The following is a 13,042-nucleotide window of genomic DNA, read 5'->3' as shown; positions in this document are numbered from 1 at the left end:
AGATGCAAAAATGGGGAAATGGCAACATATAATGATTGTATTAATGAATAAAAGAAAAAGGGTTTGTATTGCAGGAGCATTTCTTGTTTTGTAGAGTTTTGCATTGAGTGAAGGTAAAGCTCATAACGACATGTTTTGTCTTGTGCAGTTGTTTGGGAGGAGGAGGAGAGAGGAGAACAGGCCCACCTGTTGGGTCGGTGTGAAGGTGTTTGGCAACGAGCTCAGCGTGTTCACGTGTGAAGATCTCTACGGTCAGATTGACCAGCTGGCGCTGAGCGTGGCAGGACTGGCTGTCAAACTGCTCAAGGTAGGCTGGAGGTAGGATGCTCTCGCTGGTCCCTTCTCTGGCGGTTTTCCCTTCTCTCATTCTTCCGTCTGCCCTTCTGTCCTCTTTGTCCTCCAGGGTCAGGAGGTTCAGCTGGACCACAGGGCCGCACTGATGACAGACGAGCTGGTTTTACCGTCTCTGTCTGGTTTGCCCGTCAAACTGAGCATCAACGCCACCTCCCTCCTGTCGCTGCGTCTGAAGGGCAACTTCAACTACAGGGACACTTCTCACTTCTCCCTGACTGGATACATCAAACCCAGGTGCTCCCATATCAACAAAGCCTGACCTTTGGTTTCCACCTGCGCCCTTCCCATCAGCGTAACTGCTCTCCTTTTTTCATCTCAGTGCCTACGTGGGGCTGTCGGCCATGATGGGGGTGGACGGTGCTTTGGGTCAAGCCGCGGTGGTCTGGGTTTCTGAGCTGAAGAGCTCCACCAGTCTGGATGGCAGCATCCAGCTGCAGGAGGGGCAGGATGCCAGGGTGACACTTAACACACCGCAGGATGTCATGGACATCTTCTCCCTAAGGTTAGTGAGGGCATTTGTTCCGAGGATTGAGGGACTACATGTGTTATGTAAGCAACACGTTGTTGTAAAAGATGGTTTCCTAAAGAGCAATTGTTTTTTCACCAGCTCCAAAGTGTTTCAGATCAGTGGAGACCACCGAGAAGAGATAAAGGGGCCCAAGAGTCAAGTTCAGAAGACCACCTGCACGCCAAAAACCTGTAAGTCCCCCCAACACTGTGTCTATGGCATGATAGATGACACACAAAAGTGGTCCATTCTCTTCTGTCTTTATGCATTTGGCTGTAGTTGTTCAATTAGTCAGCTGACATCTTTCAATTGTCACATGACACTAGTACGTTTCTTATCAATCCCTGACGTCTATCCCCACAGTGTCCAAGATGGTGGGCTGGCAGCTGTGCTCCAATGCCTCGTACCCATCACCGGCCACAGGTTTTTCACTTCCTGCTCCAGGACCGGTCCACCTCTCCCTCAGGCTGCTGAAGCTGGACAGAGGCCTCCATTACTACCTGCTGGAGGCCGCTTACTCGCTGCTCCCTCAGGTGAGAAGATCCTCAGACCAGTTCCGTCTTTGAGATCTCTTTATCTACCCTCACCTGAACTAACGCACAACGCTGTCCCAACTTGTGTTTCAGAGGGGCAGCTGGCTCCCCAAAGAGGCCTCCATCCACCTCCTCCTGGCCACACCTCAGTCCTCCATTCCCAGGGACATGTCCGTGGACCTCACCTTCAACCCTCACAGACTGTTGTTGAGGATCACCCATCCGCTGAAAATCATCCAATTACAGGGTTGGCCACACACGAACACCATAATAAAACCCGTCTGTCCGGGGTGTGTTCTGATGCTGTGGTGTTTTCTCAGGGCAACTTGAGCAGGAGAGGACCATAAAGTCAGGAAAGCTGGAGCTGTTGATTGATGGGTCTCATTATTATGTCATGGTAGGCTTTGTCATTTACTGTAGAATTAAACTGTAGGATTGATTTGACCGTAACATGATTTTCCTGTTTCTTCAGGGTTTGGTCGACACTCAGACCCTCCTGTCAGAGCAGAGAACGCGTTTTCATCTTGAAGCCAAAGTGGCCGCTGATGGACATCCCATGATCCTCTCTGCTAATGTCACCCGTGGACTGGGCAGGAAGACCCGGTTCTCCGCCACTGTAAAGAACGTGTTCAGAGAAACAGCGTCAATGTCAGGTAACTACCGCGGCCAAACAGCATCCATGTATCACCTCGAAAAGGTTTGCTATTTGACATTCACATTTCACAAGTGGTCCTGCTGTGTTCAGTGGCCCTAGAGCGCAGACGGGACGCCAGCAGCAGGCAGCACTCTGTGGAGGCCGACATCCTGATACCCGATGTGGTCGGCACCAGGATGCTGGGACTGATGGAGCGGAAAGGCTCCCTGTGGAGCTCCGCTCTCAGGCTCAAATACGGTCTAGGAGGTGAGTGACAGTTTCGGGCTGCAGCTTGTTGGAGAATTGAATCACTCTAATTGTTTTATTCTTCTATGCAGAAGTAAAGATTCTATTTCAGTGAGGCGGTTAGATTAAAATGAAGCAGCAGCATTTATGCTTACTACATCCCCCGGATCCCGTTCATAACAAAGTCAGAGTGCAACATGTTTTTTTAGATTACTGCATGCTACCAAACAAACTGCATTTCAGCGTTACTATCAGCATTTGGGTAAATCAAACTATTTCCCAGTAAATGTTTTGCTGTCAAAGGTAACATTTGGTTCACAAACATTTCACCACGTGAGTTGGCCCTGACCGTTGAGTCCTTCACAGGTGATGCCAGGCACCTGCGTCACGAGTGTTACGCGTCTCAGAGACTGAAGAGTGAGAGAGACTCAAACCTGACCCTCACCCTAAGAGCAGATCATGAATTCTACTGCTCCAACACAGGTCCTATCAACCACAAGGTACCCGTGTACATGTCAATCTGTCTCAATGTAATACTTACTGATGAGACTAATTCCTTCCTGGACGAGTGAAACAGGGGACGTGACTGCTTTCATGTGCGTCCGCAGGTCCACCTTAGGCACGAGGAAGGCCGCGGACACATTAAATCCTCCCTGGACATGAGCTACGGCAAACACTGGGATGAGATCAACAATAAGCGTACAATTCTATTAAGTCAGTCATTCAGAAACCAATCCACACAAAATCACACCAGCTACACGCTGGAGGTAAAAAATACCTCTGTGGGGGGCCTACTGCGGCATAATACTGTCTAAGCATTGGCTGTATTTTTAATTTGTCCAAATTAAAATGCAAATATTCCATCTCATTATATTTTAGTTCGGTCTCCAAGTGCCAGAGAAGAACTTAAACTACAGGACTCAGCTTCTGCACTCGCACGTGAGACAACTCTGGTCTGAGAGCAGCACTCACCTCAAAATCCACTACAACAACGTGATGCCACTGGTGGCTGGGTTACACTGGAAAAGACCCCCAAAAGACGCTCCGCAGAAACAATGGGAAGGTAAAACGGCTCATATAAAAGTATCCCTCGAGTCTGCAACGGCAGTGAGGCAGAAGTCAGCATGACGTCTCTCCCGTCATTGTCCAGGTACTTTTAACATGGACACACCGTGGCTGTACGTCTATACTGTCCACAAACTGAGCCAGCACCAGCGCCACACGCTCCAGCTCACCTCGGAGCTCACCGCCAACAGGTGGCTGGTCATCCGTGACCTCCGGCTGGAGGGTTTCTACAGGGACAGGGGCCGAGAGAGGGAGGCCCGTCTACAGCTCTCCACGCAAGCTGTCACCTACATCCAAGTGAGGAAGGGGGCGGACGCTCCATCGAAGAATCCACTTTTTTAACATGCGCATTGCTTGCGTCTCCTCCAACTCCTACGTTGTCCCTCCCCAGGCAGCAGGGCGGTGCTCAGTGGGGAGGCAAAGTGTGGGGGCCTCCGGCTCATTGAGGTCCTTGTGGACGCCACCCTTGAGGGGAGACGTCTCCCTGGAGACCTCCAAGTTCAGCCACACGCTGCAGATGGCCTCCACCTATGGCAAGCACAACGCCAGCCTCACCGCGGCCCTCAACACTTTGGATAAGGTGGATTGGCAACACTGGGTGGCGTAGAATGGGTTTGTTGAGTTAAACTCTTTATATAATTCATTTTCCACTGACTTCTTTCAGAGTTTGAAAAGGAGGCAAGCGATACTGAAGATGACCTTCTCCAAGCCAAAGGGTCCGGCAACAGAGCTGCAGTTTGAGGGACTGGTAGAGGAGCTGAGGAAGGACATGAAGATGTATCAGAAAACAGCAATGCTCCAGCTCAGGTCCGTGCCTCAATCCCACATCTATTCATGTATTTTATGACGGTTGCAAATGTATTCACACAAACAATTAATCCCATATGGCACAGACAGCCCTTCCAGACCTTTCCCCAGACTCTGCTCCTGCGGGAGACTTTCACCGTCGACCTCGTCCAAGGCCTTTACATACTGGAGTCGAAAGGTGGTTTCTACGGCAACAGGGAGGTCGTCCACACCCTCACCCTCGGCTACCAGCCACAGAGCCCTTTTGTAAGTGTAGCACAAGTGGATTTACTGATTCAACGCATTATGCTTAGCAGTATTAAATGGTGTTTTCATGACATTTTGTTTTTTTGTGGCTCTCCCGCACGTTTAGCTTTGTTCGGCGCTTGTCCATCCTTTCAGCTCTGACACTGTTCCGTCAGACTCAGAAGCCTGTGTGATGATAACCAGCAACCAGGTAAACTGCCAGCCTTGAAAACCCCAAACATTGAACTTAAATGACAGAGATGTGTGATGCAGACCTGATGTTGATATCGAAAAACATTTGTGAATTCTATATACACCGCATGATCTACGTATCACCCATTCCTTCTCAGACCCAGAAAGACATTCAAGGGAGGCTGCGCGTTGGCAGCAAGGAGAAGCTGACTTTCTTCGGGCGAGTTCAGTTAAACCCTTTACACTCAAGTCACCAAGTGATAACAGTCAAAGCAAACTTCACCCATCAGCTCCAGGTAAATGGGCCTCCACTCTCAGGAAATCAACATTTTACCAACCACTCAGTTGCAAAGTGTTTATTTGTCTGTTGTCTGATTGCAGTTGGCGTGTGTTGTTTACAGCAGGAACAGCAAAGCTTGTGACCAGTTTGCTTTGCTTGATGTTACAGCTGCAGTTCCCTTACGCCGCTATAGTGGAGGGAAATGTCTCTTGGATCGCCAAAAGCAACAGTGACTTTGATTATCAAGCCAAAGGGAAACTGAGAATAGAGCGTCAGGAAAGCCAAGTGAGTAGAACCGCATCAGCAATTTAATTGTTGCTTATTCCTTCGGCGGAGGTTCTGGTGAATGTGTGCTGTTTTTTTCTTATTAGCTTTCTGTGCAACTAAATGGTACTTCGGGAAGAATCGGACTTTATTCCTCTCTCAGCCACCCTTTCAAGTCAAAGGTTCCAAAAACATTAGAGGTGGGTTACTTCAAGGTTTTGTCATTCACGGGACCCAAATGAGTTTTTCTCAATTTAGTTAATGAAAACAAATGACAAAAAAAGGTGTCTGCCTTTTTTCCTCTGAGGTATCGTCTGTGTAAGGTGTGGGTGCGTGGGGTTGAAGACACGGCACAGGACCGCAGGGTGGTGGGTTTCACAAATGCTTTTTATTCGCACAATTCATTAATTAATTCGCTCGCTCGCTCGGTCGGTCGGTCCGTCTCCCTCCTCCCTCCTCGCTCGCCTCACTGTTTATAGGGGCGAGAGGAGACCCGTTAATTCCCCCCAGCTGGTTGCCAAGTGTTTCCACCTGGCACTGTTCCCCGAGCCACTCCCCCTCTCTCTCCCTCTGCAGCCGAGCCGAAACCACGCCCGCCACCACATACCCCCACCGCCCGACTTAGGCCGGGGAGCCGTCCGGCCTAGCTTACTCCCCCCCCCCTCCCTCGAGAGGGCGGGAGAGGAAGTCCGCCACGACCATCTGCGTCCCCGGCCTATGGACCACCTTGAAGTTAAAAGGCTGCATGGCCAGATACCACCGAGTGATCCGGGCGTTAGTATCCTTCATGCGGTGGAGCCATTGGAGCGGGGCGTGGTCCGAACAGAGGGTGAATGAGCGTCCCAGGAGGTAGTAGCGCAGGGAGCCCACCGCCCACCGGATGGCCAGGCACTCCTTTTCCACCGTGCTGTACCTGGCCTCCCTCTCCGATAGCTTCCGGCTGATGTAGACAACGGGGCGGTCGACCCCCTCCACCTCCTGGGACAAAACGGCCCCCAGCCCTCTGTCCGACGCGTCGGTCTGCAGAACAAACGGGAGAGAAAAGTTAGGTGTGTGGAGGAGTGGCTCCCCACAGAGAGTCTGTTTTACCTTCTCAAACGCCCGCTGGCACTGCTCCGACCACTGGACCGGATCTGACGCACCTTTCCGGGTCAGGTCGGTCAAGGGGCTGGTGAGGTCCGCAAAGCCGGCGATGAACCGTCTGTAGTAACCCGCCAGCCCCAAAAACCGCCTCACCTCTTTTTTTGTCTTAGGGCGCGGGCAGGCTGCAATAGCTGCCGTCTTGTCCACCTGAGGACGCACCTGCCCACCCCCCAAGTGGTACCCCAGATACCGTACCTCCCTCCGTCCAACTGCACACTTCCCCGGGTTGGCGGTGAGCCCGGCCCGCCTCAGCGACTCCAGCACCGCGTCCACCCGCCGCACATGCTCCGCCCAGGTGGTGCTGTGGATGATTACATCGTCCAGGTACGCGGCCGCATATGAGGCATGCGGACGCAGCACCCGGTCCATGAGGCGCTGGAACGTGGCCGGGGCACCGAACAAGCCGAAGGGAAGCATGGTGAATTGGTACAAACCATACGGAGTGGAGAAAGCCGTTTTCTCTCTGGACTCTGAAGACAGGGGAATCTGCCAGTAGCCCTTAGTTAAATCCAGGGTCGTAAAAAAACGTGCAGTGCCCAGCCGGTCCAGGAGTTCGTCGACCCGGGGCATTGGGTAGGCGTCGAATCGTGACACGTCGTTTACCTTGCGGTAGTCCACGCAGAACCGCACAGTCCCATCCTTCTTGGCCACCAGAACGATGGGGCTGCACCAGGCGCTGTTGGACTCTTCTATTACCCCCATCTCCAACATAGCCGCTAATTCCTCCCGAACCACTTTTCTTTTGTGTTCGGGTAGTCTGTAGGGTCGTGACCTCACCGTCACCCCCGGGGGGGTCTCGATTCGGTGCATTATCAGGTCGGTGCGGCCTGGCCGGGGGGAGAACACATCAGCAAACCGCTTCTGCAACTGGGCAATGTCCGCTCTCTGGTCCTCAGAGAGATGACCCTCACACGGGAGCGGGGTGGGATTAGCCGCTTTTGGCACCTCCGGCCCCAGGTCCTCTCTTTCCGATACTGTGGAAATCAGAGAAACAGACTCCGCCTCCCTCCAGGGTTTCAGGAGGTTGAGGTGGTATATTTGTGTAGCCCCGCCCCTGTCAGACCGCACCACCTCATAATCAACATCCCCCACCCGGCGTGTGACCTCGAAGGGCCCTTGCCACTTAGCCAGGAGTTTTGAGTTGGAAGAGGGAAGTAATACAAGTACCTTTTCTCCCGGTGTGAATTCTCGCAGCTTGGCCCCTCTGTTGTACAGCCGTTGTTGTCGTTCCTGGGCCTGGAGCAAATTCTCCCGTGACATCCTCCCCAGTGTGTGGAGCTTTGCTCGCCGGTCCAGGACGTACTGGATCTCGTTCTTTCCGGGGCTCGGACCTTCCTCCCAGCTTTCTTTAATAAGGTCCAGCACCCCTCTTGGTGACCTGCCAAACAGAAGCTCAAAGGGAGAAAATCCCGTGGAGGCCTGGGGGACCTCCCGGACTGCAAACAACAGAGGGTCAAGCCATTTGTCCCAATTACGTTCATCGTCGCTAATAAATTTACGAATCATGGACTTCAGCGTCCTATTCATCCGCTCTACCAACCCGTCGGTCTGGGGGTGGTACACACTCGTGCGGACGGACTTAATGCCCAGTAACCCGTAAAGTTCTCCCAGTGTGCGCGACATGAACGAGGTGCCCTGGTCTGTTAGAATCTCTTTCGGGATTCCAACCCGGGAGATGACCTGAAACAGAGCCTGCGCGACGCTCTTTGCAGAGATATTGCGCAATGGCACTGCCTCCGGATACCGGGTTGCGTAATCCATGAGGACTAACACAAAGCGGTATCCGCGTGCGCTCCGGTGAAATGGCCCGATGAGGTCCATGCCGATGCGCTCGAACGGAACCTCCACCAACGGTAGCGGCCGCAGCGGGGCACGTGGTATGGCTGGTGAATTAACCAATTGACACTCCGGGCAGGACGCACACCAGCGGCGCGCGTCCGCCCGGATGCCTGGCCAATAAAATCGGGCCATTATCCGGTCTAGTGTTTTCCCGTATCCCATGTGACCCGCCATCGGATTATAGTGAGCCGCCTGGAAAACCATTTCCCGGCGGCTTTTCGGTACTAACAACTGGGTGTTTTCCTGCCCTGTTCGAGTGTCACGACTCACTCTATACAGTCTGTCCCTAATCAATGAGAAGTGCGGGTACGACTGTGCTGCGTCAGGGCGCACCAAATGACCATCAATTCTTATCACTTGGTCGTAGGCTGAGCGTAGAGTATCGTCCCGAGACTGCTCGAGTGGAAAATCTTCCATGGAGCGGAACTCGGGAACCGCCGGGGTCTCCTCGGGAGGCTCCGCCGGTTCCCCCTCTTCCCCGGCGGCGTCGGACGACCTCGCGTCACCGCTGAGCACCGCACACATACCGCATGTCCCTGTCGGTCGTGAACGCACCCCCGCAGCCTGCCCCATTAGCGTGTTAAATCCCTCCCAATCCGTTCCCAAAATTACGGGGTGCGTCAGGTGGGAGCTAACCGCGACCTTTATTCTATATTTTTTTCCCCTGAACCGAAGTTCGACGGACACTATGGGATACTCGTGAATGTCCCCGTGCACACACCTTATTTTCACCCGCGACGCTTCTACCAATGCCCCTGGCCGAACCAGGCTCTGGTGTATCATGGACTGCGAACAGCCCGAATCCACCATCGCCTGGCGTGTACCCCCCTGGATTCTTACCGGAACGCGGTACGTCGCTCCCGGGCCGGGGGAGGGTGATGGAGCGCCGGCAACCCGGATCACCTGCCCCACCTCCATCAGCGGGCACTCCCTCCGCAGATGGCCGGGCTGCCCACACTTCCAGCACTCCTGCCCTGGCGTTTGAGAACCTCCGGGTGGGTCAGGAAGAGTGCCGGCCCCGGTCGGTGCTGCGTGGTCGGCCCCCCTGGTACGAGCTGGTGACCGCGGCGTCGGCAAGGGCCACCCTGCCGCCGGCTGCTGGGTCCTCCTTCGCGGCGTGGGGACCGGCTGCGGCGGCGCGGGCGGGCGCCCGGCGTCGCCCCGTCCGCCGGGGTGGACCGCCAGGTGATCCTCTGCCAGGGTGACCGCGGCCTCCAACGTCGCCGGACGGTGGTACTGGACCCACGAAGAGGTCCGCGGCGGGAGCCCCTGCAGAAACTGCTCCGCCACCACCTTCTCCACCACCGCCGGTTCGCCGCCCGCGCCCTCCGGCTGCAGCCACCTGTTGGCCGCGTCCCGTAGCCGCTGAGCAAAGGCGAACGGACGGTCCTCCGGACCCAGCCTCGCCTCCCGGAAACGCCGCCTGTGGTCCTCGGGGGAGAGCCCCAGCCGGTCCATGATGGCCCTCTTTACCCCGGCGTAGTCCTGTCTTGCCCCGGGCGGCAGACCCAGGGCAGCTGTCTGCGCCTCTCCGGTCAGTAGTGGCAGCAGGCGGATTGCCCGTTCGTCCGCCGGCCACCCGCATGCCTCCGCCATCGCCTCGAACATTTCCAGGTACGACTGTACCTCGTCCGCCGGCGTCATTTTATGCAGCACCACCCCCGCGTACGCCGGGGGACCCGGTACCGGTGCTGCCGCGGCTGGCCGGGCCACCAGCTGCTCCAACACCCGGGTCTGCCGATCCGACTGGGCTTGGAGCGCCCCCAGAAAGTGCCGGTTGACCTCGGCCTGCTCCCGCTGCATCGCGGCGATCTCTCCCAGCATCCGCCCGAGCGCGATCGCCGGCTGCGCCATCCCCTCCGCCTGCTGATCGCCGGGTTCCATACCTAGTTGGGCGCCACTGTAAGGTGTGGGTGCGTGGGGTTGAAGACACGGCACAGGACCGCAGGGTGGTGGGTTTCACAAATGCTTTTTATTCGCACAATTCATTAATTAATTCGCTCGCTCGCTCGGTCGGTCGGTCCGTCTCCCTCCTCCCTCCTCGCTCGCCTCACTGTTTATAGGGGCGAGAGGAGACCCGTTAATTCCCCCCAGCTGGTTGCCAAGTGTTTCCACCTGGCACTGTTCCCCGAGCCACTCCCCCTCTCTCTCCCTCTGCAGCCGAGCCGAAACCACGCCCGCCACCACAGTCTGATTTTCACCTTTTTCATGTTCAGGCAAAGGCCACTGCAGACCTTTTTGCAGCGGCCGGTACAGGAAGTAGCTCAGTACACGTGAGGGCTGATGGGAAGGACACAGTGAAGCTAAACGCCCAGATGTCCCACACCTTCCAGGGGGGAGACAGAGCTGTGGGACTGAAGGTGAACGTATCCCAGAGCCTGCTGCCTTCTGCCACTGACATGCACGTAAACATGGCCGCCAACATGTCACCAGACAGGTCTGTGCATCGGATATACAAGGAAGCCATATGTAGTAAATAAGGTTACATACAGTGGTCTGTCTCTGTTTCCTCCAGAGTGTCTCTGCAGGGCTCCTATGCACATGGGCGGGAGGCTTTGCTGGTTCAGCTCAGAGGGTCTCTCAAAGACACCGGTGGTCTCCAGCTGGCTGTGTCCGGGGACCTGAGGCACTCCATGGCCCATCTCGCTGCTTTGCCTCCAGTCCTGGGGTTGGACGGCGTGCTGGGACAGTCCGACACCCTCGTGGAAGGTAGAAGTTATCGATCTGTGTTTAGATCAAAACACGTCGTGATTAGAGAGAATACTTTTTTTAACCTAATATTGTTTCAGGGCAGCTGAGAGTTAGAGTGATGGAGACCTTGTACAAAGTGGAGCTGAGACATCAGGAAGCAGCCGGAGATGCTTCGGACAGCGAGGAGGAAGAGAGCACGACGGGAAATATACCCCATGTAGCCCGTGATTGGTTGTGTGTTTGGTTAGGGGCGGAGCACTTTTGCGTGAATGCGAGCCGACGACTGGCGGGTGGAGGGAGGGGTGAGGTCAACACCAGCCTATCTCACGCCCTCCGCCTCCTCAATGCAACAGGTAAATGATCGGAACAATGGCTCCCTGATAGGCCGTGTTATGTTGTGATTATATTACTCAGCTGTGATATAATCACAACACATTGAGGCCTGCGGTGAGCTCAAGAAGTATTGCAATATGAAAGTTAAAGATTTTTTAGTAATAAATAACAGTTCGCACCAAACGCTTTCTGCTAGGCTTGCCTTTTTTTGTTGAGGTCTGTTGCCTTAATCCTATTTCGGTGTTACGCCCCAACTGGTTTTCAAACTAAATTGTTTCAATGCAGTTGTGTTCATATAACAGCAGCAGTTGTGTGCCTTTGAAAAAATGAGTTATCGTGAAAGGGACAAGACATCATAGCAGGGGTGTGAGAGTATTATAACACAGCTATAAACCAGTAACTGCCTGATTTGTGGTACAAAATGATGGATAACATATTTTATGATCTAACCATTGGAATCTCTCCTGGATAAAAGGTATATATGACAGCAGTAAGGTGCAGGTCCGGTGGGCCCAGGATGGCGAACGACTGTCGGTGCTTGCAGAACTGCAGGCTGGACCAGAACGTCTAAAAGCTGAGTTTGATGGAGGAAAGACACACCTTGTTCCCCTCCGATGGGAGTATTTCTCCAAGCTGCAGAATCAAGTACAGGCCCTGCTGAAAAGCGGTGTATCAAGCTCCATAGAAGCCAAAGCACATTTCCAGGTGAAGGTCTACCTTCCAAAGCATGTTCATTCTCTATTGACGACATTAGAAGCATCAATGCGTCATCTTTCTCATAATATGTTCACATGCTCATATTCCACAGTTAGAAGCAGGCGGTCTAGACACAAGCCTGGTTCTTGACATGGAAGACGAGAGAATGGCGGACATCCTTTTTAACATTGGCTCCCAAAACAGCACAGCTATATTAGTGGTGTCTCTATGGCAACAGATACAGCAGCTCAAGGGAGTCATACCAACCTCTTTACAGGTAAAACTGGTTTTATTCATCATTAACCATGATCTCAATGATCTTTGTTCAGGAGACGTTGGGTTCAAATAAGTTAAAGGAATAGTGTGACAAAATTTTAGATCCAGATAATTGTCCTTCATCACGGTCCATCAGGTCAATTTTGTGATGAGATGGTCCTTTCTGTTTCCAGTCTGATAGCTTCATATTTGCACAATAAATCACATTTCAAGGCACAAAAGAGGAAGATTATATGTATATATATTTATATATGTATATATTTATATATGTATATATATACTTCAAAGAAGTTGAGCCACTAATCCAGCCCATCATTATCAGTAGTAATACATTTACCAGTAAGAATGACATTTTCTGTCTAAAGCTCAGTTATTCCTCAGACGTTCTCATGTCTCCTTCTTCAGTTTCCTCTTTGAAAAACAAACTTTTCCAACAGGGGTTTTGTTTTCACAGATGAACTGCACAGGGGAGGGCACCGCAGACCGACTCTCAACCCAGTGTTATGGAAACGTGGCAGGTCGCCCTGTGGAGGTACGAATGTTTCGCTCTCGTAGACCACACACCCGGCTCTGCTGTGGCCTTGTCGCTCGCTCACTCAAGTCTCGGTGCTCAAGCTAAAGGCTGCTACGGCCCCAGTGGCCAGAAGGAGCTCGATGGCTAAACCTCGCTCATTCATCCGTGCTACTGCTGGCGCATCTGGGCTTGCCCACTAAATCTAGTCTCAGGCTTTTGCGCCGGCCCGGGCCTCGGAGGTGGGCCCTGGGGATTGGGTCGACTGTAGACCCGTGGAGAGTGGACTTTAACGGGGCACTGCGGGCTGGAGAGGCCTGGGCTACATGGTTGGCACGGACTGCTCGAGCTTGAGAGCTTGGGATGGCGTTGTCACGCGGGATTCGATCACTTCGAGTCTGTTGCTGTCTTTCCGATGCAAACGACTGGGGAGTCTTAGTAGAGT

The 13,042-nt window shown here is 53.5% G+C and overlaps 1 protein-coding gene across 1 annotated transcript in view; it reads left to right on the top strand.

Annotated features, from left to right (window-relative positions):
* LOC119209652 (uncharacterized) overlaps nucleotides 1-13,042 on the top strand; it is a 31,884-nt gene that overhangs the window by 7,046 nt on the left and 11,796 nt on the right. Inside the window, exons 17-42 of the mRNA XM_037459102.2 lie at nucleotides 149-307; nucleotides 404-588; nucleotides 674-856; nucleotides 962-1,053; nucleotides 1,226-1,395; nucleotides 1,489-1,642; nucleotides 1,716-1,792; nucleotides 1,868-2,048; nucleotides 2,141-2,296; nucleotides 2,642-2,775; nucleotides 2,884-3,042; nucleotides 3,155-3,338; nucleotides 3,426-3,637; nucleotides 3,732-3,920; nucleotides 4,005-4,147; nucleotides 4,234-4,393; nucleotides 4,500-4,583; nucleotides 4,723-4,860; nucleotides 5,013-5,129; nucleotides 5,216-5,308; nucleotides 10,307-10,527; nucleotides 10,606-10,799; nucleotides 10,880-11,134; nucleotides 11,590-11,819; nucleotides 11,923-12,087; nucleotides 12,541-12,618. Of these exons, the coding sequence (XP_037314999.2) occupies nucleotides 149-307; nucleotides 404-588; nucleotides 674-856; nucleotides 962-1,053; nucleotides 1,226-1,395; nucleotides 1,489-1,642; nucleotides 1,716-1,792; nucleotides 1,868-2,048; nucleotides 2,141-2,296; nucleotides 2,642-2,775; nucleotides 2,884-3,042; nucleotides 3,155-3,338; nucleotides 3,426-3,637; nucleotides 3,732-3,920; nucleotides 4,005-4,147; nucleotides 4,234-4,393; nucleotides 4,500-4,583; nucleotides 4,723-4,860; nucleotides 5,013-5,129; nucleotides 5,216-5,308; nucleotides 10,307-10,527; nucleotides 10,606-10,799; nucleotides 10,880-11,134; nucleotides 11,590-11,819; nucleotides 11,923-12,087; nucleotides 12,541-12,618 (4,113 nt within the window). The remainder of the gene's footprint in view (nucleotides 1-148; nucleotides 308-403; nucleotides 589-673; nucleotides 857-961; nucleotides 1,054-1,225; nucleotides 1,396-1,488; nucleotides 1,643-1,715; nucleotides 1,793-1,867; nucleotides 2,049-2,140; nucleotides 2,297-2,641; nucleotides 2,776-2,883; nucleotides 3,043-3,154; nucleotides 3,339-3,425; nucleotides 3,638-3,731; nucleotides 3,921-4,004; nucleotides 4,148-4,233; nucleotides 4,394-4,499; nucleotides 4,584-4,722; nucleotides 4,861-5,012; nucleotides 5,130-5,215; nucleotides 5,309-10,306; nucleotides 10,528-10,605; nucleotides 10,800-10,879; nucleotides 11,135-11,589; nucleotides 11,820-11,922; nucleotides 12,088-12,540; nucleotides 12,619-13,042) is intronic.

Source organism: Pungitius pungitius, chromosome 15, assembly GCF_949316345.1.
Source record: "Pungitius pungitius chromosome 15, fPunPun2.1, whole genome shotgun sequence".
NCBI lineage: Eukaryota > Metazoa > Chordata > Actinopteri > Perciformes > Gasterosteidae > Pungitius > Pungitius pungitius.
Note: the sequence above shows the minus strand (reverse complement) of the source record. Positions and strands in the feature narration are given on the sequence as shown.